This window comes from Phyllobates terribilis, unplaced genomic scaffold (genome assembly GCF_046119375.1).
Source record: "Phyllobates terribilis strain yellow unplaced genomic scaffold, ASM4611937v1 Scaffold_258__1_contigs__length_2716348, whole genome shotgun sequence".
Classification (NCBI taxonomy): Eukaryota; Metazoa; Chordata; class Amphibia; order Anura; family Dendrobatidae; genus Phyllobates; species Phyllobates terribilis.
Window position 1 is genome coordinate 747,761 of NW_027363018.1, and position 26,864 is coordinate 774,624.

General features: G+C 46.6%; 1 protein-coding gene across 1 annotated transcript; it reads right to left on the reverse strand.

Moving 5' to 3' along the window:
• Positions 1-2,630: 2,630 nt before the first annotated feature.
• Positions 2,631-24,015, reverse strand: LOC141219257 (SH3 domain-containing kinase-binding protein 1-like). Its single transcript, XM_073666025.1, has 5 exons — positions 23,941-24,015; positions 21,201-21,326; positions 11,422-11,675; positions 8,345-8,408; positions 2,631-2,672 (listed from the first exon to the last, which is right to left on the reverse strand). The coding sequence occupies exons 1-5, from the start codon at positions 24,013-24,015 to the stop codon at positions 2,631-2,633; spliced, it is 561 nt and encodes a 186-aa protein (XP_073522126.1).
• Positions 24,016-26,864: the final 2,849 nt, after the last annotated feature.

Below are 26,864 nucleotides of genomic sequence, written 5' to 3' on the forward strand. Positions count from 1 at the left end.
GGGTGGGAGGCTGCGGGGAAGCAGTATGGGGCTGTGTGATTGTTTAAAAGCCGGCGGCTTTTTACCGCCCGCCGGCTTTTAAACAATCAGGAGAATTCTCTCACACTTGGATGGCATTCTGATGACAGGCTGGATCTCAGCTGAGCGCTGCCATCCAGCTTGTCATCCTTCAGAGACACTGCAGAGCGCAGGCATTATGGGAACTTCCGATTCCAGTATTCGATATTGTAAAAGTATCGGAATTAAGTATCGGAATTCCGATACCGCGAATATCGGCCGATACCCGATATTTCAGTATCGGAATGCTCAACACTAGTGATGAGTATAAATTACAGTCAAGTGGTAACTTATAATAAGGAACATACACTGGTAACACAATGACGTTCCTGTAAGTATAACATGTTGTAATGATGGGACATTCATTCCATGCTATGACAAACTAGCGTAACTCTCTCAGCAGTAATGTCATCTTCCACCTCTTCACATCGTCCGCACTGACTTGTGGTATTTGCCAATTACGGAAACAGCGAGTGACGGCAAAAACCAGTGCGTCGTTATACCGTGATATACAAAATGGGTTACATCTATATAAATGTCACCAATTCCTTATAACCCCATGCACTGCTCTCACTGAGATCACTTGGTTGCACATTAACTTTACATACAAATTATTAAATATATACATACAACAAAATCCCTTTAATCGGGCATCCGATAGTCCAGAAGTTCTGATTATCTGGCATCTGACCTGTACATTGGACTTTGTTCCTAGAGATTCTCTAGGTAGAGTTCATCCACAACATATACATGGCAGTCCAATAATCCAGTGTATTAGTTCATCTGTCACCTCTCAGGTCCCATCAAAGCTGAATTAAAGACATTTTATTGTATATATACATACAACACTCAAGCACCCAGATTTCTAGGGGTTTGTCCTGATTCTTAGACCCCATGTGGGGTGCAGCTTGAGAAAGGGCAACGTCACATATAAATATGGGAGAGACATGTCACATTAGATTTATCTTCTATACTTTCCCACTTGCGTTCACTCGAGGATGACAGAAAATGAGACATATTCAGCATCTTCTTCATTCTTGCAACCTAAAGAGGCAAGTCTAATAATACAAGTGCAGCAACCGACCTCATGGCAACACCGATAATCCACACAATTGTCGCCTCCAACACAAGAAGCTATTTTGAGTAGAATCTTAACCAGTTTGTCTACGAATATGATTATTAATGCTTATTTTTGGGTTTTGTTATACATTTTTTCTATAACATGTTGGACATCAATACAGTATATACTTATATTGCGGTTTTTGATTTAAACATTTGCGCACCATGCAATTAAAAATATAGTCATTCGTATAACATGTCTTTTACAATTTGTACCACTAGAGGTCTCTGTTGTACTCTATCCAGTGGCTTCAAGTACACTGCACGCAGTACCAAACGTCACCACTAGAGTGAAATTCAGAAATCTCAGCTGCTTGTAAACAAGGGACGCCTTGGCTTTCACAATCATTGTCTTTCTTCATTGCTTCTTATTATTTCATTACATGGAAAGATAATGTAAACTAATCCAAAGCCCTATCCTAAAATACATTTACGATCCCTTGTAATGCATACTTAACTATTGTAAAGTATTGTCCAATTAGAATTCCATTACTACTGAATCTAAAGAAATAGTCAATGTGGTCACTTATTTCTCACCAACCATTTGCATCTTTATTTTACTTTTAGCATAAATCTATAATTCTTCCTCCATTACTAGAATGATAATCGTTTTTTTTTGTATTTTTAATTTGCATCCTGTCTCTTTAAAATAAATGTAACCGTACTTCCTAAATGATAAAGTTTATTTTTAAGTTATTTTATTGCATTTTCTATTATTATAATAGTCCTATTAACCTCCTGTCTCAGGTGACGTCCGGAGAAGGGCGTTCTTACCCTACAAGCTTCGTCTGGCCGGTCCGATCACCAATGTAGTTAGGGCCAACTTGTAACTACTATGTTTCTGCAGGAATCAAAAATTAAAAAAAGGCACAAATTATCTGTAAACGCCATACTTTTCTCTCTTAGGGAACACATTCGTAAAGTACAGTGAAAAGCAAAGCGTTTCATCACATTGTATGAACAGTACTTTGCACATGAACGTTTCCAGTCAGAGATCCAAACCCATATAGTATGTCTCAGAAGGTAACAGAAAGGACAAGAAAGGGTTACTCAGCTGCACAGAGATTTCAGAAAATCCAAGATAAAAGACGTAATAAAAAAGGAAAGAAAAAACAACCATAAAATTATAAAGCTTGTAAACAGACAATTGGAAATACTCTTTATTCATGGAAAAATATCATAAAAAAGTACCACTCTGAAGTAAAACTGCCGGAGTTTCCTTCATGCGCAGTTTCGAGGAGGAACACTTGAGCACAACGTGGAGTCCACCGATATTCACGTGGGTGAGAGCTAGAAAAGTCACCAGGGCGTCCTTGGTAGGTGAACGGCTGTTGTGCTTGTCGCGTTTGAGGCAAATTTTAGATCGTTTGGCACCAAACGTATTTTGGCCTTGGAGGGAAGAAAAGTTCATGATTGTAGGACTTCTGATGTGGGCTGTGACATGTCCATTGTTCTCATTTGGATTGTAGAGATTTCTTAATTTCATTGACATCCATCTGGAATAAAAATGGATAGAGAATGTTTAGAGCAACAACTGTTTCTTGTACAAAGAAAAGAAGAACCCCCTGGACCTTCAAGATAGTCCTGGACCCACCTCTGAGGCCCACCATCAAGATGCAATGGGACCACTACCTCCACCTGAGGTAAAAAGAAAGGAACTCACCGTGGGAAGCAAAAGCCCAGCGCTGACAGGAATCACTGAAGAGCAGCAGTGAGTAAACTCCCTCTACCCCGGAGCAGCACCGCACGCCTCACTAATGACACGGAGCGCCGTGCCAGCAACAGAGCGGGCAGCGCCAATGTCATTCAGAAGCCGGGCTACTTACCAGCTCAGGAGAAGTCCCTGCACTTGGAGAATCCCCTCTTGACAGACACTAGCAACGCGCCGCAATCACGCTGTTTAATAGCAGAGCTTCTGGATACTGAGCATACAGCGCAGCTCCAAGATAAATGATGACAGGCAAAGATGAGGAACTGTCTGATAATATTATTACATATACTTCCCGTACTGCCCCTATTAATATGGACACATCGTTCACATTAGGTGGATCTCATACAAGGAATAAAGGAAAGAAGCAGGCAAGTGGCATAAAGGGTAACAATGATAATAAAAAGGACTTACACTCATCTGAAACAGATGATGGTTCAGAGGACATATCTCCCAATTTGACCCCCTCTAAACATAGAGCTAAAAGGGACCATACAACTTCTCCTGATATGTCTCCTATTCTGATACCCATTAATAGATATAGTGACAACGCAAACACAATTTTAATAAAAGAGAAACCTGTTAATCTTTCTCCATCAGAAAAATACTTGCTAGACCTCCATTCATCTTTCATACAACAACTGAACATAATTATGGTCAATGGATTCCAAAGCCTAAATACAATACTGAAAAGATATTAATCAGAAAATCAATGACACAAATAAAAAAGTAAAATCCCCATATCTGGCACACAATACGCTTTGGAAAAGGATCATTGTTTACTTAAAAGCAAAGTTAAAACATTAAAAGTAAAACTTACAGATTTAGAGGACCGCAACAGGCGGAACAATCTAAAATTTAGGGGAATACTTGAGAATGTTTCCCCGTCACAAATGGCTCCATATATTAAAGACTTAATATATAAAACACTACCATCGGTTCCTAATGCAGAACTGACAACAGACAGAGCCCATAGGCTACCAAAACCTAGTTTTCTGTCAGGAGACACTTCAAGAGAAGCGATTGCGAGAATACATTTCTTCCAGACTAAGGACCGGTCGCCTTCTGGACTATCTAAAGAAAAATTAATATCTACCTCCTCCTTACCAGTCAATAAAAATATTTCTGGACTTCTCAAAAGAGATATGCTAGGAAAATCCTTTGCTGGCATAACTAGCATCTTAAGAGCGAATAACATTTCGTATAGTGGTGTTTTTCTGCTAGACTCATAGTCTTCTTCAATGGAAAAGCCAACCTTATTCAAGACCCAAAGGACGGACGGAATATGTCCGAGAATGGTCACAATCCAGAACAAGGAAGAAAAGTAGACCCTCAGAGTAAATTCATTTTAAAGGTCTAACCATAAGTGGCTACATCATTATTTTATTGCGCAAATACTAGTATTTGAGATGTCCATAAGGCAGTACTTAGAGAGATCCTTATCCAACTCAATGCACAACACAAAAGGAAAACAAAAGAAAATATATAAAAAAAATCACCCAAAAGATTAGCAAGGCAGTGGCAAAACAACAACAAAATCCGACGGAAAAAAACTCACTTTGCCATAATAAGTCTTAGAGCTGAACTTAAATCCAAGATGGAATCAACTACATACACCCGCAAGCTATAGTGGAACAATTTGCTACATTTGATTCTTCCCTATACAATCTGAAAGACGATAAAGAAACTACCCAATTAAATATTAAATGAATAAATAATTTCCTTTCAGAAGAACTCCCGCAATTAAACTCAGAGCAAATTAAATGATTAAATTCCCCTTTCTCTACTAACAAAACTGATATTGCCATCAAGAAATTGCAGGAAAATAAATCCCCCGGACTTGATGAATACCCACCGAATATTATAAATTATTTAGACATCATCTCTCTAACCCCCTAACTTCTGTTATATCAAGCGACCAACAATGGCCTATTCTCAAATGAATCCCTAATAGCCACCATTGTTGTTATACCTAAACAAAATAGTAATTCTGAGGAGATGTCGAACCAAAGGCCGATATCTCTTCTAAATACAGACACTGAAAATATACGCTAAGCTAATATCTGAAAGATTAATCAAAATTATGCCTATACTAATTCATTCTGATAAAGTAGGGTTTTATTAAGGGAAGACAAGCCTCAGATGACACAAGAAGACTTTTAAATTTACTTATATATGTGGAAAAACAAAAATTGTCTTCCATACTACTATCTTTAGAAGCCGAAAAGGCATTTGTTCGCATCAACTGGGATTTCATGGTCGCCACTTTAAACGAATTTGGATTTCAAGAACAAATTCTTAAAACTATTACTGCTCTTTATTCATGCCCTTCAGCAAAGATCCAAATTAACAATTTACTCTCTAAAACCTTTACTATTACTAATGGTAAACGTCAGGGAAGTCCATTATCTCCACCCTTATTTGATCTCATAATGGAACCCTTTGCTGAAATTACCAGAACCAACAACCTCATAAAGGGAATCCCACTTAATTTTAGACAACATAAAATTAGTTTATTTGCGGTTGACACGTTCATTTCCATTACTGACCCTATCAACTCTCTAAGAGTTATTACCCCAAATATCAAAGAAATTTCAGCGGTTTCCAATTCTAAAATAAATGCCAAAAAAATCAAAAATGTTAATATTTTTCTTAGATTATCAATTTACAAAATTAATGGAAAAATCCCATAATCACTATTTTGGAATCAAATTCACTAACCTTTTACATAAAATCCTAGATGAGAACTTAAACATATTGCAAAAGCAAATCCAAATAAGCATTGGTAACTTTGATAAATCTAACACTTCGTGGATGAGTAGGATTACTATCTACAAAATGATTATACTACCAAAATTACAATATATTTTCAGAACAATTCCTATCCTAGTCCCAGAAATATGGATTAAATCTCTTCATAAACAACTGTCAAATTATAGATGGCAAAAAAAGTTTCAGAGAATTGCAAAAATGTTACTATTCAAAAATAAAAGGGGGAATTGCCCTACCAAATATCCAGGCTTCTTCTGAAGCGAATATTATTATTCAAAGCAGAAAATAGCAGAAAACGAATCAATTATAGACTTCCTCTCCCTAAAAACTTTTCAGAATCTTCCAGAAGAGGAATTGTACAGCCAGACTAAAGAAAGCCTTTGTGGACTACTCTGATTCATGTTGGAGATACTGTGGACAAAAAGCCAACTTACCGTATTTTTCGGACTATAAGAAGCCCTTTTTTCCTCCAAAATTTTGGAGGAAAATGGGGGGTGCGTCTTATAGTCCAAATGTTGGAGGAGGGGGGTTGTATATATATGTGGGGTGTGGGGGGAGCAGTAGCGGTGGAGGAGCGGGGAACAGGAGGCAGCAGCCGCCCGCTGCAGCCTACATTGTCCCCGCTGCTAAAGAAAATGAATATTCAGTGCTCCCCACGCTCCTTAATAGCAGCACACAGTATAGACGCAGCGCTGCTCCTGCTGTTGCCGGAATCGCCTGTGCCCGCTGTTAAAGGGTATGAATATTCAACCGCTCTCCACGCCCATGGGCATGGAGAGGGGGTGAATATTCATGCCCTTTAATAAGCAGGATCACGCGGTAGCCCGGCAGCAGCAGTAGCCGCAGCACGGCTACGCTGTGTGTCGGCTATGAAGGAGTATGAAGTCACTGCTCCCCGTGCACACAGTACCGGCATTGGGAGCAGTGACTTCCGGCAGCTGATCTCTCCTTGCGCATGGTAGTGACGCCATGCGCGGCTCACATGGAGACATCAGTGTGGGCAGGCAGGACGAAGCGCTGGAGGAGAGAAGAAAGGTGAGTAGGAGTGTTTTTTTTTTAATGTGCAGCATGATAGGGATTAGGGGTACCATGCATACTAGGATAAGGATGAGGGGGCCATACCTACCAGAGTAAGGATGAGGGGGCCATACATACCAGGGTAAGGATGAGGGGGCCATACATACCAGGGTAAGGATGAGGGGGGCATACATAATAGGATAAAGATGAGGGGGCCATACATACCAGGATTAGAATGAGGGGCCATACATACCACAATAAGGATGAGGGGTGCCATGCATACCAGGATAGGGATTAGGGGTGCCATGCATATCAGGATGGGGAATGCTGTGCCATTCATACCAGGATAGGGATTAGGGGTGCCATGCATACCAGGATAGGGATTAGGGGTGCCATGCATACCAGGACAGGGATGAGGGGTGCCATGCATACCGGGACAGGGATGAGGGGTGCCATGCATAACAGGATAGGGATGAGGGGTGCCATGCATACCAGGATGGAGGGATGCCAGGCATACCAGGATGGGGATGGGGACCACGTATAAAAGGAAGGGGAGAGACATATATACCAGGATGGGGAATATTGTCAGAATTGGGGAACATTACCCCTATACCAGTGTCAGCAGAAGACCCCCTCCCCCTTAAAAGTGCATCATGAACACATTTTTTGCTTAATTTTTTTTTTTTTTCCTCCTCTAAAACCTAGGTGCATCTTATGGTCCGGTGCGTCTTATAGTCCGAAAAATACGGTATTTCATATCTTTTGGACATGTTCTAAAGCTGCATTAATATGGAAAGAGATCTTTAAATTGTTGAATAAAATCAACAACTCTACAGTTAATATTTCACCACAACTAGCCCTTCTATCTCTTGACTCAAATTTACTCCCACAGAAGATAAAACATATTTCCATTCATATATTGGCTATAACAAAGCTACTTATTGAATCTAAATGGAAGTCAGTTAATGTTCCTACTATCTCAGAAATTATAGATAAGATGTTAGTTCACAATTCTTTAGAACATTCCTATGCGTTAAGAAACAGCTCTCTTAAGAAATACTATTCTATATGGTCTTTCTGGATCTGGATACTGGATACTTTTCCCTGAATAAGAATACCTCTCCAAACAAATAACATCTTTTAGCCAGAAAGTATACAAATCATTTATTATTTTAACATAATTAAACTGAAATCCTGTGATGCCATAACAAGGATTTATACTATAGATGATCTATTTTGTTTTCACCTCCCTTTCCCCTGTTTTCCTCATTCATCCTTCCCTTTTTTCCCCATCCCATTCCTCTCTCCCTTTCCTTCCTTTCTTTCCTTTCTTCCTCTCCGGCTATCCTTTTCCAGATTTTTCCTCCAAGTTAAAAGTTTTGTTAGGATGATGTAACTGTTGTAATACTACTATACTGTCTTTATCATATTTTATTTTCCCTTTCCCTTCTTTTGTAAAACATCCCTTAATAAAAAGTATATTATTGAAAAAAGACAACTGGATTTTCTTTACACCGTTTTAATGAGTAAGCCTATGATTGATGATGTACTAACAGGACTCTGAGAATTTCAGACTTTTATCATATCACTGGAACCTGTGGTCAGAGCACAACTACAGCATACATTTCCAAACTACTATTTCGGAAGGGCTTCAAGTCAAATATTGTGTACCTGTAATCGAAGACGAATCTTCTTTTCTTCATCCAGCTCGGACAGTAATTGTTTTATTTCTTTTCTAAAATAAAAATACAAGAACGATGGAATTAATTTTCTGGGGTAACCTCGAGTATACTAAACTATACTTTAAAAGGCAGCAAAGTGAAGAACAAGGACAATGAAACATGTGGAGAATCCGAATAACCAAATAGTTTGAGTAGGAATCTGACTCCTGAAATACTGCTTGGGGTAAGCTGTGCTGAGATCTGAGATGATATGTGCTCCACAGATTATCTATTTCACAGTCTTATTTGCATATACTGAATAATACATAGAGAGAAGCATCTTATTTTCAGATAATTTTCATCTAATATATCACCCTGTGCTTATATTGGACACAGACAAATGTTCACCAGAAAAGCAACAAATGTTCAGATGACAAATGCTCATTTGCAAAAAAAACAAATATATATAAAAAAAAACAGTCAGCTGATGTGGACACATCATCCTGGGTTCCACATCGAGTCTCTTAATAATCCTAGGCCTACATATGTTTAAGCATAGAGCCCATGAATTTACTGCTTACGCATGGACCAATGTTTCAAGCCTAGTCTGGACAGGATCTGAATAATTCTGATGCTGAAGCCTCAAATTCATAGTTGAGCTCTCACCCCATTGCAAGATACCAGTGGTACAACCTACACCTACCACCTAAAAAACCCTTCATCTTTGGGTTGGAGTTTGGTTTGTTTGGCTTGCGAGACCTCTGAGGCTGGAAATATCCAAGGGGGCAGGTTCTGAGGAGACATGGCAGTGACAGTCCACAAAAGGATTACCCACTATGATGATTGTACTGGATCCCTAGGAGGAGATGCGACACAGTATTCATCTCCAGGAGAGACTCAGGCAACCAAGTGAGAATCAACTGAACCAATCAGTTATGTATTTATGTGCGTCCACTATAATCACACCTAGGTCAATCCCTGCTGTGCCATAGTTACATGTGCTACCCTATCATCTCCTCTACTCTGCTGCCAGATACACCAGGCTCCTTATTGCTGCTCTGGTGATATGCTCAGTGACTATACGACCTGCTTCAGACACTACATCACATTAGCCAAGAGACTCCACTGTCTTATATTTCAATTTACTCCATCCTTCTCGCATTTTAATATGGCACTAAATATAAAGATGTTTTTGTTCCACTGACCATCCATTTAAATTATTGAAATTAATTACTTTGGTGCTACCTATCGTTGGCAAATAGAACTCACAGATTGCATAGATAATAATATATCATGCATCCCAGAATTTCACTACCAAAAAAGAACTAGTCTGTCCCAAATGCTCCACCATAGTGACGTCTACAGTCACTACCATCAAGAAATCTACCCCCCCTTTGCACTCAGGCCTGAGTTATTCTAGATCAGTGATCCCCAACATTTCTTACCTTGGGAATCGCATTCAGCTCTGAGAGAGGGTCATGAGCAACATCCAGAGCCCCCCGACTAGTGACATCCAGATCCCGCTCCCTATCCCACAGTAGTTACACCCAGAGCCCCATTACTGGTATAATAACAGCCAGAACTTCCCCATAGAAATAAAACCAAGGCAGTGTGCTTACATACAGGGGTTCTCACCGCACTCATATTCGGTATTCTCGCAGCAGGCACTCCCACCACATTATTGCATCCAACTTCAAGCAACCCTTTAACTAGCAGTATCATCTTATCTCCAGTCTCATCTCCAGACTTCATTTATCTCTCCAACTCTTAAAGGGGTTGTCCACTACTAGGACTAGGACACCAGTATTGATATTGTGCAGGGCTCACGTGACATAACCGCACGAGAGCCCCAGAACGTGAGTGCCGACACCACTGGAACTGCGCCAGCACGGGAGGTGAGGACAGGGGTTTTTATTTTAACGAGGGCAAACATTCAGAGTGATAAAGGGTTGTCCTAGTAGTGGACAACCTCTTATATATGAGCATCTAGACCTGCTCTTCTGTATGGGGTTATCCACAAACGTCAGGAACTAGAGACCTGCTCTTCATATCTGTTTGTTAGACATGGTGCTAAGGCAACAAGCTGACACACAGCCGCGAGCCACACATTATAGGTCTGCGAGCCACAGGTTGGGGAGCCCTTTTCTACACCTTGTACTGTACAAGATCTCATTTTTCTTTTTCTCCTCTTAGAGCATTGTCCCAATGTTTTAGATTCCCAGTGGATCTCACTATATACCAGCAGAAGAAAGATAGGTACATTCACGGAACTTGCAAACTGTGATGTACTAAATGTAAAAAAGTATGAAAAACTATAGCAAAAATATAGTCATATAGTCACACAGTCTGAGGCTTTATTCTGCCCTGTCATAAACAGCATCTCAACTCATTTCTTTTAATGCTGGAAGCTAATAGTAAATGGACCTAAGTATATGGCTGTACATTTGCTCACTGCACCTTTAGATCCATCTAGAGAAAAGGTCCATTTTCTGAACGTATAGCAAAATTGTCTGCTTCCAATGTGCTGAATGAAGTCTTATAACATCCATTACAGGCTGTTATTAGATGAGTGTGAATAGATTGTGTTAATTACTTCCTATTCTCTGCTAAATTGATATTTTGAACATAATTGCAGATTTGTTTTTCGTCTTTTGCACATTCTTCTTTTAGCCAGATGGAAATCACTGACTGTGACAATTATAGTGTCTCTTAGCACCGATCTGATGAAAATAAGCTCCGACTGAATTCACGCTCAGAGAAAAAATGGTATGGATTAATTATTAAGGCGATGAAATAAACAAATACTCCATAAATAATACAATGTATCATGACATTTTAAGAGTTTCTTTCATCAGGAAAACCTGTTAGAGAGGACAACCTCCAGGGAACCTCTTTTTTGAGCCCTGACAAGCAGTGGCTCTCCATCTTGTGGACTCGGGCTATCTATGTATGACATGATAGCCATTCATTTGGTTTGCACATTATAAAAAAGTCATCCATGACATTTTTGAAACTTTACACAAAAATATTATATCAGAACAAGTCCTTTAATTCCCGGCTGCCGGCATCTGGTATAATAAAGCTTACTTTTGCTGGTCCTTCATTGTCTCAATGATGCTTCGAAGCTCCTTGACTTGTGCCTGCAGCTCTTCTAGTGATGACTGGCCATGCTCAACTGTGTGTCTTGCATCGGAGCTACCAAAGGACGGAGAGTTTGACCTGTGACTACTTGAGGTGACAATGTGAAATGCTGATGGGGCTCCAGGAGCGCCGTGTGAGAAACTAACACTTGAAATCAAGCCTCCTGGTTTGGGGGGCAATGCAGCTCTGTTCTCTGGTACCTACAAGACAGGAATACACTGAATATGTACAGAAAACTGTTATTATTAAAAGGACACATGTAGTAATCATAAATGAATATTTCCCATATGCTGGTAAATCATTGCCTAAATACAGCGGTATTATATGTGCTATTAGGTGGTCTTCATTATTGAAAGATATTAAGAAAATGCAGGCACAACTGCAGCCACAATTACAGCTCAGTCATAGGCAATGCTCTGATTAAAGAGAAAAAAAACACAAAAAAATCCACTTTCATTTAATATTCTAATGTATACAGTGACCCCCATAGATGGTACAGAGCTGACTTGGCTAATGCAGCATAAGCTATCTATTAGATAGGGGATAAATGTAAGATTACTGGGGGTCTGTTCGCTGGGACCTCCACCAGTCATGAGAACAGGGGTCTTATTTCTGCAATATGGAGCAGCAGTGCACCACAGTGTGTGACCACAGCTCCATTCACTTCTATGGTTTTGTGGAACAGCAGTATGTGTGACCACCTGTGCCATAGGCAGTCAACAGAGCGGCGGTCATGCATATGCCCTAATGCTCCATTCACATGTGAAATACAGTCCTCAGGATTGGTGGGACTCCCAGCAGTTGTACCCTGCATCATCATATAATCACCTGTTGTTTGTAGCACTGGTGTATACAGACAGAAAAGGGCCCGGGTACAAGAACAATATATGGGCCCTTTGCAGTCCAAGAGCTCCTAAGAATGCAAAATTGCACCTGCTTTGGAGGTAGAAATGGGCCCCCTTATCTCTTGGGCCCCTGTGCGGCCCCATTGGTTGCACCAATGATATGTCCGCACCTTGTTTGTAGGATAATTCCTTTGAAGGAGTTGTCCCAAGTAGCAAGTTACCACCTATGTACAGGATTTGAGTGATGGCTGTGCATGTGCACTGCTGCTCCATTCAATTTCTATGGCCTGCCAGAGTTCCACAGACAATGAATGGAGTGGTGCTGTGCTCATATCTTGAGAGTGTGGTAATCACAGCAGTGGGACCTCAAGCAATCTGCAATAGAGATGATCAAAAAGATTTGCGGGATCCTTATTCAACGACTACTTCAGTAGTTAATGGCTGCCGGAGCAGAGCTCTGTGAACCTCCTTTTAACGGCCAGGATCCCTGGTGCTTGTGACGCGCCCCTGGGCCTGTGTCGCGCTGCGTTGCGCACGCGGGAGCTTACGCGGAGCCGGATCTCTTGAGGGTTGTAGTCTCGTGGCGGTGACCCGGTCCGTGCCCAGGGAGTCAAACTGAGCGGCGATGTAACAGCGGTAGATGTAGGACGACTACGCCACCCGTTGAATGCAGCTATGGAGCTGCCGCTGCAGGACAGTCCGCTGAGGCCGGTGGATGGATGGTGCAGCGTAGATGGTATAACCCCCAACGGGAGGGGTATGGCCTCAGGGCAGCAGACGTGGATGATAGGGGTAGCAGGAACCACTCAGAGACGGTGCGGTGTAATTCAGGGTCTTTACTGGTAACAACGATAGACCCTCCCGGAGTACTTGCTAGTGAACGGGGCCTGGTCAGTCCTTGAGCAGATGGGATCTCCCCTGGCCAGGCGGAGTTGTAGGCCTCCCAAACTGACTGTACTCTTCTGGCTACCTTGCTAGAAGCGGATATAAGTAGCCCACGTCCCTGAGTGTACCGTGTGGTGCTCACCCGTATGGCCGGTGACTCGGGGCCTTCTAATGGCTTCCGCTCCACGATGGCGGTGCTGGTCCCACGCGTGTGACCGTGCCTTCGGGTTTCTGGGCCTGAGGACCTGAAATCCCCTGCCGGTCGGCTTCTGCTGCTGGGTAGGAGTTAGTCCCCACAGCCTCGGACGCCGGGTCCGGTAAGAAAGCTTCTCAGTCAGGGCGAGCTCTGCAGCTGCCAGCCCCTGACTCGTAGTAGTATTGCTTCTGCTGTTTCTTGTCTCTACTCTCCTTGACTGACTAACCCTGCCTCAGCCCAGGGTTTATACAGGGGAAGTCCTTCCCCTCCCAAGACTGGGCAGGAGGTGTGGCATGCACAGGATCCCTGACCAAAGGACCTCCCACCTGCTCTCAGACATAACATTACATTACTGTGGAAAACCAGACCCCTGGGGTGCCACATTCCCCCCTAGTGAAATTTAGTACTCCGGGACTAAACATATTTTGGAAAAAAAACATAACAAGATATAACAACAATAATAGTACAATAAGAAGAAACACATAAAGGTGGTCACGGCATGTCCGTAACCGGGTGTAGTCTTTGAAGAAAGCAAGGTGTCCATTTCACCAAAACAGGGAGACGTAACCAGGTAGGGGTCTGTCCTACCCCGAGTCCTTAACAGTCTCTAGTCCATCCTGGGTTACGCTCCAACTATGTACAAGGATTCCCGGTAAATCCACCAAGGATTCCTAAAAATAACTGGAAACACAAAATTATACACAAGCAACAATACACAGATAAACATAAATAAAACAATTTATACACTTCAAATCCTCCAGCGTGCGGGTAACTGGCCTCTAGTGGCCCTAGTGGACCTACGGAGCTGACTGTCTGGCCCTGAACTACAGGGTGTAGGAGCTGTCAAGGGTAAACTGGGCAGCTGTCTACCGGCTCTTTGTCTCACTAGGGTTACGGCAGGCTCACTATAAGCAGAGGGTTGATCCTCCTGTTCTGCTTGTGTGGAGTCTTCTGCCTCCTGGACCGGCTGTTCTTCCAGCTCTACCTGTTGCTCCGTAGGTGCTTGGGATGCTGGTTGGAGGAAGGTGAGTACGGGTACCACAACTGCACCATTGACTTGAGTCCAAGACCGAGGGAAGTCCCCGAGCACAGTACTAACCATATCTTCCCTTTCCTCTACGGGTCGATGGTCTTCTTGTTTCTCTTCAGGGTTCCTCAGTTGTTCGGGACACTTCTTCAGGTGGTCCCGGGATACAATGGCTGTGGTTTCCCCTCCGTCTTTACTGATGGTACAAACCTTCGGGTTCTCGTGGCTTGAGGGCAGTACGGTGTACGGGTCCTTCTCCCACTGGTCATCCAACTTGTGGAGCCGTCTCTTCCTCTTCAAGACCTGCTCTCCGGGTACCAGGGGAACAGCGGGAGCATACTGGTTGTAAGTTTTCTCTTGTCTTTCCCTAGCCTGACAGAGACTTCGCTCCACGCTCTCCTGTACTCTCCGGTACTGCTGCTGCCTCTCTGTGTCCCAGTCTGTTTCTGGTGAAGTGTCCTCGGGTGTCAGGACTCCCATTTCCAGGTCAACAGGTAACTTACCAGGTCTTGCCCTCATTAGGTAAGCCGGGGTACAGTTGGTGGAACCTACCGGGATGTGGTTGTATAGGTCCACCAGATCGGGCAACTTCTCAGGCCACAGACTGCGTCCTTCCAGGGGCAACGTTTTTAGAAGATCCATTACCACCTGGTTCATTTTCTCACAAAGTCCATTAGTTTGCGGATGGTAGGGTGTCGTCCTTATCTTCCGGCAGCCATACAGATTGCAGAATTCCTGAAAGACCTCCGCTTCAAAGGCAGGTCCCTGGTCCGTCAGCACTTGGTCCGGGTACCCGTGTGGACGGCAAAAGTGCTGCTGGAAGGCTCTAGCTGCTGTTTGAGCCGTTAAGTCCTTGACGGGGACGACAACCAGAAACCGGGAGTAATGATCCACGATGGTTAACGCGTAGACGTAGCCACTTCTGCTTGGGGTCAGTTTTACATGATCCAAGGCTACCAGTTCCAACGGTTGCCGGGTGACGATGGACTGCAGGGGAGTCTTCTGGCTGGCACGGTCCTTCCTTCTCAGGTTGCACGGGCCACAGTCTCTGCACCACTTCTCGATGGTTCCCCTCATGCCTACCCAGTGGAACCGCTCGCGCAGCAGGAACTCCAGCTTCTTCCACCCGAAGTGTCCAGCTCCGTCGTGGTATGCCTCCATCACCATGGCTGCGTCTCTTCGTGGCACCACTACTTGCCAGAGTAATTCATGCGTCCGGGAGTTAACCATTCTGCGGCACAACTTCCCTTTGTAAAGGAACAGTCGACTCTTCTCTGCCCATAGTTGTTTGGCTTCCTCCGGAGCGTCTGGTTCAAGGCGAGCCTCCGGCCGAGTCAGCATCTCCTTCACCAGTCGGACGGCAGGGTCGCTGTCTTGCGTTTCCGCCCAGTTGTAGTGGGGTAAGGGGTTCAACGTAGCAGCCTGCTTACTCCTTACCCGGTGGGAATACTGGATAGTCCCATGACGGTGGAATGCAGGGAGTTCAACTTCTTCCAGTCCCTCCGGATCTTCTCCTCCGTCCGGCAGGTTGGGCATCCTGGACAGGGCGTCCGCGTTGGTATTGGAGCGTCCTGCCCGGTATTTGATTGTGAACTCGTAGTTGGACAGACGGGCCATCCACCTCTGCTCCAGGGCACCGAGTCTTGCCGTGTCCAGGTGTGTCAACGGGTTGTTATCCGTGTACACGGTGAACCGAGAAGAAGCGAGGTAATGCTTAAAGCGCTCGGTGACTGCCCATACTACGGCCAGGAACTCTAACTTAAATGAGCTGTAATTCTCGGGGTTCCTTTTGGTGGGTCGCAGTTTTCGGCTGGCGTAGGCGATTACTCGTTCCTTCCCCTGCTGGATCTGGGACAGTACGGCTCCTAGCCCGATGTTACTGGCGTCGGTGTAGAGGATAAAGGGCTGGCTATAATCCGGGTACGCCAGGATTTCGTCCCCCGTGAGGGCCATCTTCAGCTGGCGGAAGGACTCTTCTTCCAGCTCCTCCCATTTGAAGGGCGGCTTCTGGTTCTTGGCCTTCCAGGACTGGCCTATCAGGAGGTCCTGCATAGGTGCTGCCTTTTTGGTGAAACCGGGAATAAACCTTCGGTAGTAGCCTACCAACCCGAGGAACTGCCGCACTTCTTTTACGCTGGAGGGGCTTGGCCATTCCTTAATTGCGGTGATCTTATCAGGGTCGGGAGCCACTCCGTCAGCGCTCACCACGTGTCCCAGGTACTGCACCTTTGGTTTCAGGAGGTGACACTTGGAGGGTTTCACCTTTAGGCCGTAACTTGCCAGAGCTTCGAACACTTCCGCCAGGTGTTTCAGGTGGTCCTCATACGTCTTGGAATATACGATGACATCGTCCAGGTACAACAGGACCGTCTCGAAGTTTCTGTGGCCCAGACAACACTCCATTAGTCGTTGGAAGGTTCCCGGTGCGTTGCAGAGTCCGAACGGCATGCAGGTGAACTCGCTAAGTCCCATCGGGGTGGTGAATGCGGTCTTCTCCCGGTCCGCCTCTGCTACAGGAACCTGCCAGTACCCGCTAGTGAGATCCAAGGTAGAGAAGAAGTTAGCAGATCTTAAAGCAGCCAATGACTCCTCTATCCTTGGTAAGGGGTACGCATCCTTGTGTGTGATACGATTGATTTTCCGGTAATCTACACACATCCTCATGGTGTTGTCTTTCTTTCGGACTAAGACTAATGGAGCTGCCCAGGGGCTACAGCTATCCCTGATCACCCCAGCCTCCTTCATGTCTCTAAGCATCCCCTTGGCGTGTTGGTAGTGGGCAGGGGGTACGGGTCGATACCTCTCTTTTATAGGAGGATGGTCTCCCGTGGGGATGTGGTGTTCTACCCCCTTGACTCGCCCAAAGTCTAACGGGTGTTTACTGAACACTCTCTCGTACTCCTGAACCACCCGATAGACTCCTTGTTTCTGGTGTGCGGGAGTGGAGTCAGTACCCAGATGTAGTTGCTGACACCAGTCCTCCATGTTTTTCTTAGAGCCGTTACCTTCCTCCGGGTGAGATGGAGGCAAGGGTTCCACAGATTGTATAGAATTTTGGTTAATGGTATATAATTTGGCTAGCGTGGCATACCGGGGCAGGTACACTTCCCTCTCCCCGATATTTATTATGCGAACGGGCACCCTCCCATGGCGTACATCAACCACCCCCCGTGCTGTCAAAATGGTGGGCCTACTGTCCGAGTAAACTGGTTCTACCATTGCCTGGTAATCTCTACCTCTCAGACCAATAGCTGCCCGGCACCAAATCATCATTTCACTTTTTGGGGGCATGGCAATAGGAAAAGGGTCACACATTCTTACGCTACCAATCTCACCGCCGGAGAGTTCCACCTGTGGCCGTCGCATCAGTGCCCGGATCTCTTTCTGGAGCACCCGCTGCTCGCCGGAGCTGGCGTTCTTGGCAACCTGCTGTAAAAGGAAAATCACCTCTGCAAGACAATTTTCAATTACATTAGTTCCTAGAGTTATTTTTGGGTGACTCTCATGTTTGTCAATATCTACAATGATCAGTCCCTGTGCTGCCAGTTCGACTCTACCGATTTTGATGGTCACCTCTTTAAATCCGATCTGTGGCACGGGCTGGCCATTGCTAGCGATGATACTCAAGTCGTCGTCAGGGTAGCGGGTAATATCCGAGTCATTCCAGTACTGCTTAAAGAGCACGTACGGGATGGTGGTGACCTGTGACCCGGTGTCCAGTAGGGCACTCATGGGAATGCCATCCAGTACCACAGGCAAGACTGGACGTCCTCCCACATATCTGTCGCGCCAGTTCGATGGGCCTGGTGATCTTTTTCCTGGGGGTTGGCCCTCTACCCCAGGTTGTGCCCGTTTAAAGAACAGTACCTTGCCATATGTCCAGGTTGATTGCAGCGGCGGCAGATGGGTCGTCCGTCCTCGCTGTATCGGTCACTGGGTCTTCCTCTGGCCGGTGGGGTCCTCCTTGGTCGACGCCACGGGATGTCCTCCGGTCCGGATGCCAGCTGGATCTTCCCTGGGGTGGAAGCCTGTAAAGACTGCACAGTTCGGGTTAGCGCAGCAACGCTCTTAGCTAGCTCTTGGACCTGATGGTGTAGGTCTGGAGCCGGGTCATTGTCCAAAGCCTGCGCATCAGCTCCCACAGGCCCTGCCGACAAGGGCGCCGCCTCCTGGTGGTAAGTGATAGCAGGGCGCTTGTGGGTCACAACGCCACCCGGTGCCGGTTCTCGGAGCACCCGGATGGCTCTGTCCTTGAACTGTGCAAAGCCCAGATGGGGATCCTGTAAGGCCATTGCCCGCAACTGGGTTCGGTGGGTATTACAATACAGTCCCTCTATAAACTGTTCGGTCAACAGCCTGTCCTCGTTTCCCACTCCATCAGGGTCGGTCTGCTTAATGGCCCTCAGGGCCTCTTGTAGGTTTAGTGCATAGTCCCTTATACTCTCATGCGCTTGCTGCTTGCACCCGTAGAATCTAAGCTTAATCTCGGCTGAGGTGCGGGTATCAAAGGTGTCCTTCAGCCGGGTTAGTATCCCTGCGACAGTCTTCCTCCCAGGTGGCCAGGATTTTACTTGCCTTTTGGCTGACCCGGTTAGTTGGGCCACCAGGATGCTCACTTTTTGCTCTTCTGTGAGGGGGTACACCTGGAAGAGGCTATCCAGCTTTTCTCTAAAGTCATGCAGGGTATGTGACTCCCCTGAGTACTGGGGTAGCCAAGCTGCTCCCGGGATATAGGGCATGGTGAAGGGCATAACTGCAGCAGCGGTAGCGCTGGCGGGGGTTGAGGCAGTGAAGCTATCCTCCGTATCCGACATCTTCCTCCCCCCTAGTGGACCGTGGCCTACCTTGCGATGATCCTGTTCCGTAGGCCGCGGCTCCGCAGTGGATCGTCAGGGTTGAGGACCTTCTGTCGCGCTCCTGTGACGTCGGCGTCTGCTGGGCTCCTTCCAGGACCTTACGCAACGTCCGGACGTGGGGCGGGGCTTCAGTTCTCGCGCGCTTTCGGAGTCCACGCCCCTCTTCTTCCCGCGCGGCGTCCTCAAGATGGCGTCCAATGGCGGGAAAACTCCACGGATGGCGGGAAGAAGGCAGAAGATGGCGCCGGATGGCGGGAAACTTCACCGATGGCGGGAAGAAGGCTGAAGATGGCGCCGGATGGCGGGAATCTTCACCACAGGTAAGTTTGAAAAGTCTCTTTTTCAGGCACGCAGTACCCGGTGGTTGCGGGCACGAAATCCTGCCGACTACGCCAAAGTTGACGCGCCCCTGGGCCTGTGTCGCGCTGCGTTGCGCACGCGGGAGCTTACCCGGAGCCGGATCTCTTGAGGGTTGTAGTCTCGTGGCGGTGACCCGGTCCGTGCCCAGGGAGTCAAACTGAGCGGCGATGTAACAGCGGTAGATGTAGGACGACTACGCCACCCGTTGAATGCAGCTATGGAGCTGCCGCTGCAGGACAGTCCGCTGATGCCGGTGGATGGATGGTGCAGCGTAGATGGTATAACCCCCAACGGGAGGGGTATGGCCTCAGGGCAGCAGACGTGGATGATAGGGGTAGCAGGAACCACTCAGAGACGGTGCGGTGTAATTCAGGGTCTTTACTGGTAACAACGATAGACCCTCCCGGAGTACTTGCTAGTGAACGGGGCCTGGTCAGTCCTTGAGCAGATGGGATCTCCCCTGGCCAGGCGGAGTTGTAGGCCTCCCAAACTGACTGTACTCTTCTGGCTACCTTGCTAGAAGCGGATATAAGTAGCCCACGTCCCTGAGTGTACCGTGTGGTGCTCACCCGTATGGCCGGTGACTCGGGGCCTTCTAATGGCTTTCGCTCCACGATGGCGGTGCTGGTCCCACGCGTGTGACGGTGCCTTCGGGTTTCTGGGCCTGAGGACCTGAAATCCCCTGCCGGTCGGCTTCTGCTGCTGGGTAGGAGTTAGTCCCCACAGCCTCGGACGCCGGGTCCGGTAAGAAAGCTTCTCAGTCAGGGCGAGCTCTGCAGCTGCCAGCCCCTGACTCGTAGTAGTATTGCTTCTGCTGTTTCTTGTCTCTACTCTCCTTGACTGACTAACCCTGCCTCAGCCCAGGGTTTATACAGGGGAAGTCCTTCCCCTCCCAAGACTGGGCAGGAGGTGTGGCATGCACAGGATCCCTGACCAAAGGACCTCCCACCTGCTCTCAGACATAACATTACATTACTGTGGAAAACCAGACCCCTGGGGTGCCACACTTGTTCTGATCGGCAGGCCTGGCTAAGCGTCATGTGTGCGTTGTACCAGAACAATGACAGTGAGCCAGGCCTACGGATCAGAAGAGACACTGGGAACACCAGCAGGTAGGAGGAGGTTCACAGGGCTCTGCTCTGGCAGCCATGGACTACCAATATGGCAGCTGGACTAGGGTCCTACAAATCTTTTTCATAATTTCTAATCAACAAATTATCACCATTCCATGCATGTATGGGTAATAACTTAGTCAAGTTGGACAATGCCTTAAAGGATGCAATCTATGATAAACTGGTAAAAATCTACTTCTAGAAAAAGGTTTTCCCACAATTACTTATTTAGCTTTTATAAGGGAAGAGAGTACACCCGTGACATTAGGGACCATCAGCGCAACAGGAAATAGAGCAGCTACAGTAGGCAGCTATATTGCTATACTCCCCGATAAGCATGGATCATCTACACCTTTCCTCCATGGTAAGATTACAGATTGACTTTTAACCCTCCCAGTCCTAATTGTATTGATCCACAACAGAGAGCACGCTCCCCGTACTTACCTGTGATGTAAGACTACGTGGGGCTTTCTTGGATGAGTCTATAAGTCTCTGTGACAGGTGATTGATATCATCCTTGTCATCGTCTGGACTTGGAGAGTCAAAGAAATCAGGACTGGAAAGGGAGGACTACAAAAGATCGTAGTGAATAAAAGTATACTGAATGTAGCAATATTTCCTACATGACAAGAAGATGCGTAATAAGCCAGCCATCTCCATTCTTACCAGCACAGCTATAAAGAGACTCTTGACCGTGTACGGCCAACCCGGGTTCCATTGTTCACATTGCCCCTCCCCTTTTCACCCATACCAAATAAAACACTGCACCTGTAATTTTCTCTTTGGATAAATTTGGCCACAGCGGCCGTTTTATTAACAAACAACAATATTAAACATATAAACATTATAATAACAAGGGTAAGGGTTCTTGGAGTTAAAAAATTGATCTGGCATAAACCAAACAGTACTTGAACCACCATGTTACCCTCAGCCGTACCACACCAGCTCAAGGGCACCAAAAGCTCCCAGGGTAAAACCCCGTCCAGAGCCCCCAAAACCAAAATGCCAGATCACCCCCCTTAATCAAGCCAATGCCTGTAACTTGATAATCTCCTTTTTTACCGACACTTCCGTGCCAACTCCAAGAACCCCAACCCCCCCCACCAGCCACTGCGACAAAGACATCTTAACACATCACTAAATTTTATATATATATATATATATATATATATATATAAAACCCCTCCTAATACACCCTAATTATTAGACCTCCCTGTTCTTCTTCCTACAAAACCCGCCCTTTTCCAATGCAATTTAAAAGAAACTAACAAACAACCGAAAAAAGGGGTGGGTGGGACTTTTCCAATGCTTTCTTCTCTGAACTGACCGTTTCTCACCCCACCCTTTCTGCTTTATCTACGCCCCCCTCAAATGCCCGCCCCTCAACCTATATCCAATCCCTATTCTTTTAAGTTCAAATTACACCCTCCTGTCCCCTCCCGGTCATGTGTGGCTTCCATCTAGGTTCCTAGCCTCCAGCCCCCTTCTTGACCATGTACGGCCAACCCGGGTTCCATGGTTCACATTCCCCCTCCCCTTTTCACCCATACCAAATAAAACACTGCACCTGTAATTTTCTCTTTGGATGAATTTGGCCACAACCCCCCCCCCCCCCCGCCACAAATGAACAGCCCTGACCACCTCAGGCTCGTGAGCGCCCCAACACCGCCAAAGCCCTTTCAATCCCGCCTTGTATGGCCAATGCCCATAAATCGATGCGTATATCATTCAAATGCATATACCTCAGGGCTAAGGCCCAACTCAGCAATACCCTTCTTAAACACTGCTATAAACTGGAAACGCGATAAAAATTCACCATTTTCATGACACAATACTGGGCCCTTCCTCCCTGACCAAACCTGCCAGTAAGCCATTAAACATGTCCTAGGACAAACCAAAGATCCCTTAACCCCACTTAAGACCACACGTTTTCCTCTGCCCAATTGATCTGTCATCCCCAGTCTTATCCAAAATTCAATGCCCCCATCTCGACCGCTCATATCCTCAGCAAACAAACCCCCAACCTTATTCTTGCTTGGTGCCACCAATTCACCTACCCTTAGTGCACCAAAAAATGCCAAAGCAAAAGCTAATCTAAACAATGTGGCCTCGAAAAATGAACAACAAATCCTATCCATTACCAAACCCAAACGTTCCAAGATACTAAAGGTTACCGGCCTACGTTTATCCAACACTTTACCTCCTTTCCTAAAGCCCTTCAAAGCTTGCTTCACCAAAAAGGCCTTCGTAACATCCTTCGTACCCAGCAATTTAAAACCAAATGCTAATCCTGCCACAAACTTGCCAACTTTTGAAACCGACTATCCGCTCTCTGCCGCCCTTCCCAGCAGAAACAACACAGCCGTCTCTCTATCTACCTCACTCTCCCCTCCACCCCACTCCCGAATCCAACTTTGCCATACTCGCAACGATGCCTCGTATGATGCCCAGGTCTGCCTTGTGATAGACTCTTGTATTAACCGTCCCGCTCCTCCATAACCATCTGCCACAACCGCGAAGGGCATTCTTGACCCACGTCCTCTGCCTCTGGTGCTAGTGCCCGAAAACGATCCCACTGAAAACGAGACAAGGCATCTGCTATGGAATTTTTTACACCTGGCACATGGACTGCTGTAATCCAAGCATTCAACTTAAGACAACAAAGTACAAGTTCCCTCAGCAACCTAATCACAGCCGGCGACAAGGCCGACAAACTGTTGATGACCGATACAACTCCCATGTTATCGCAGTGAAACCGAATTCTCCTGTTGGCAAAACACTCCCCCCAAATATTCACCGCCACAACAATAGGAAACAACTCCAAAAATGCCAAGTTCCTTGTAAGACCCCTCTCTTTCCACAAATTCGGCCACTCACCTACACTGCACCGCCCTTTCCAGTATGCCCCATAACCAGCACCTCCTGCAGCATCCGTAAATATCTCACAATCATAACTGTTCAAAAACTCCTCCTGTATTAACGATCTTCCGTTATAATTTTGCAGAAACAACTTCCAAACTTTCAGATCCTCCTTGTGTTCTTTATTTAAGCGAATAAAATGATGCGGAGCCCGCACTCCTGCTGTCGCTCCAGCCAACCTGCGACAAAATATTCTACCCATTGGCAAAATCCTGCCCGCAAAATTCAAACGCCCTAACAGTGACTGTAACTCCTTCAGTGTCACCTTGCACAATCTCCCGATCCTATTGACCTCCTGTTTAAGCAAAATCAATTTATCATCTGGTAACCGACACTCCATCCTTTCAGTATCAATTACAATGTCCAGGAAACTTAGGGTTGTGCAAGGGCCTTCCGTCTTTTCTACTGCCAAAGGTACGCCAAAATGCTCTGCCTCCCACTCCATAGTACCTAACAAATTCCTACACAACAATGATTGCGGGGGACCTATAAACAAGAAGTCGTCCAAATAATGAATGACCGACTTCACAGAAGCCAGGTCCTTCACTACCCATTCCAAAAAACTACTGAAAGTTTCAAACAAAGAACACGAAATTGAACAACCCATTGGCAAACATCTATCAACATAATACTCCCCTTCCCAAAAACATCCCAACAACGGGATGCTATCCGGGTGAACTGGCAACAACCTAAAAGCAGACTCAATATCAGTCTTAGCTAGCAACGAGCCTGGCCCATACCTCCGTACCCATTGTGCCGCCGCATCAAAAGATGTATATTGGACCGAACACAACTCCTGCGCAATGCCATCATTCACTGAAAGCCCTTTAGGGTATGACAAATGCTGAATCAAGCGAAACTTATTCACCTCTTTCTTGGGCACAACTCCTAACGGTGAAATAATCACCTTGTTGCTAGGCAATTCCTGAAACGGTCCCGCCATCCTGCCCAATTCAACCTCTTTAGCTAACTTCGTCTTAACCACCTCTGGATAACGGTGAGCCGACATTAAATTTTTAACCGAAAAAGGGACTACATGATCAGGAGCTGGTATTCTAAAACCATCCAAAAACCCATCCTCAATAACTTTAGCCTTCAACTGATCCGGATACCTATTTAGAAAGGGGGCCATCGCGTGAACCCTCACCGGAGTAACCCCCTTGACCGGTAACCACCGACGGCTTTCCTTTTCCTCTCTTAAAGCATTTTGATGCTCTATGTGAACTTCCATTACAATGGGAGCACACATGCTTGAATTTACAGGAGTTCCCGTACTTGCATTGGCCATCATTAAATTGCCAGCAAGTTCCCGCTTCCTTTTTAATGTTTTGCGCCCCCTTACTACCTCCCCCATGTCCAGCTGATTGATTCCCGCTACCTCACTGGAGCCATAACCCTCAACCACAACCCAATGTCTTTCTGATCCCATCTGATCTCCGGTCGGACTGCTTTTCTCTGCCGAAATTGCTCATCATATCTTAACCACGCCTGACCCCCGTAAGTCCTCTGGGCCTCCCCGATAGCATCAAGGTAGTAGAATAAGCCTGAGCAATTATCAGGAGCTTTCTCCCCAATAACACTAGCCAATATTGCAAAAGCCTGTAACCAATTTACAAACGTCTGAGGAATCAACCTCCACCTACGCTTCTCCTCCTCCTCTTTTCTACTCTCATCCCTTTTTCCCTTATCCAGGTTAAACTTTTCCAATGGAAGAAGGGAAAAAATCTCTACGTACTCATCCCGCCAAATTTTTTCCTTTACCTCTTTTTTTAGGTGTGCCCCCAACGGCCCCTCAAAGCACACATAAACTTCCCCTTTTGCCCTATCATCCAGTCTTACATTATCCGCCTTGTCCTTCTCTGTCTGCACACAAACCGATACCCCAGAAGGTATAATGTCTGCACTGACCCCCGACCTGCCCATCTCGCTTCCCACCTGCAAAGACACCGGTTGACTAGGCACCCACGTCGCTGCCGCGGATGCCTTTCCACCCTGATTAACTCCCCCCACTATCTATTCTAGCCAAAAATTGCGACATATTAAACAAAATGTCTCTAAGACCCATTATATCAGACCCGCAACCTCCCCTAATATTTTGCCCGCTGGGCCCCGCCGACTGCCTATCAACTCCCTCATACAGTAATGACCCAGCGGGCGACAAACAAGACATAGAAGCAAACTCACCCAGCTGCGCAGGTGCTGTGTCCCTGCCAGCCGAAATTCCTGTGTCCTGCCGACGCCTGGATTCACCTCTATCCTCCCCACTCTCCGATCCGTCCGACTCCTGCTGCAGCGCAAGGCCCGCGCCCCTGGCCTCCTCGTCACCAGGGGGGACCTGAGCACTCGCCGCCGTCTCCGCTGCTCATCCTCAGTCAATCCTGGCTCTGGTCCTTCCTGCCGTCCGTGACCTTCCTTGATTTCCAGACCCCGACTCTCGTGTCCGGCCTGTCGTGTTCCAAGTTTGACTGCCAGGCATCCCAGTGCTAATGCCCGCCGCTGCACCGCCTTGAATGTGTTGCATCGAGCCAGGCAGCAGATCTTCAAATTGCCGCTGCCTGCCCGTGAAATTCTGCTGCTGCATCCCTGTCCCATTGTTTCTAGCAGGCACCCCGACTGGAGCATCGCCACGTGTACCTGCCGTGCAAATGATCCTTCTGCTGCTCCCCCTGCTACGCGTCCTCTGTGGTCACGGTGCTTTGAATTGGTGCCTTTTCTTGAACTGGGGGGCGTGTGCATATCTCCGTCGAAGACTTCCTGAGTAGCCCCGTCACGTGATGCCGGTTCCGGAAGTGACGTTGCTAGCACTTCCGGTGATGTCCCGCCCACCGGAAGCTGACGTGGCTGTATCGTGGGCATTGCTTCTGGCGCGGCCCGGGCCCTGGTATTGCGGCGTGACACCGGAGCAGGCCGCAGCACAGCCGACCGGGTTCTTTTAGTTGAGGACTGCGATACACTGTAGATGGAGCCCGCAGGGCGGCTAGGCGGATTCCTGCCGCGGCGGGCACGCTGACGGGGAGTTCCAACAACACGCTCACCGGACGCAGGGTCCCCTGAGGGGCTCCGCGGCCTGCGCCTGCTGCCCGCACTAACCGTGTCTGGAGAAATCCTAACGGGGGGCCTCGTCCTCCTGCTGGCCCTTCCAGATCTCGATGGAGGTGCTTCTGCCCCATCACTCCCCAGCAATCCAGA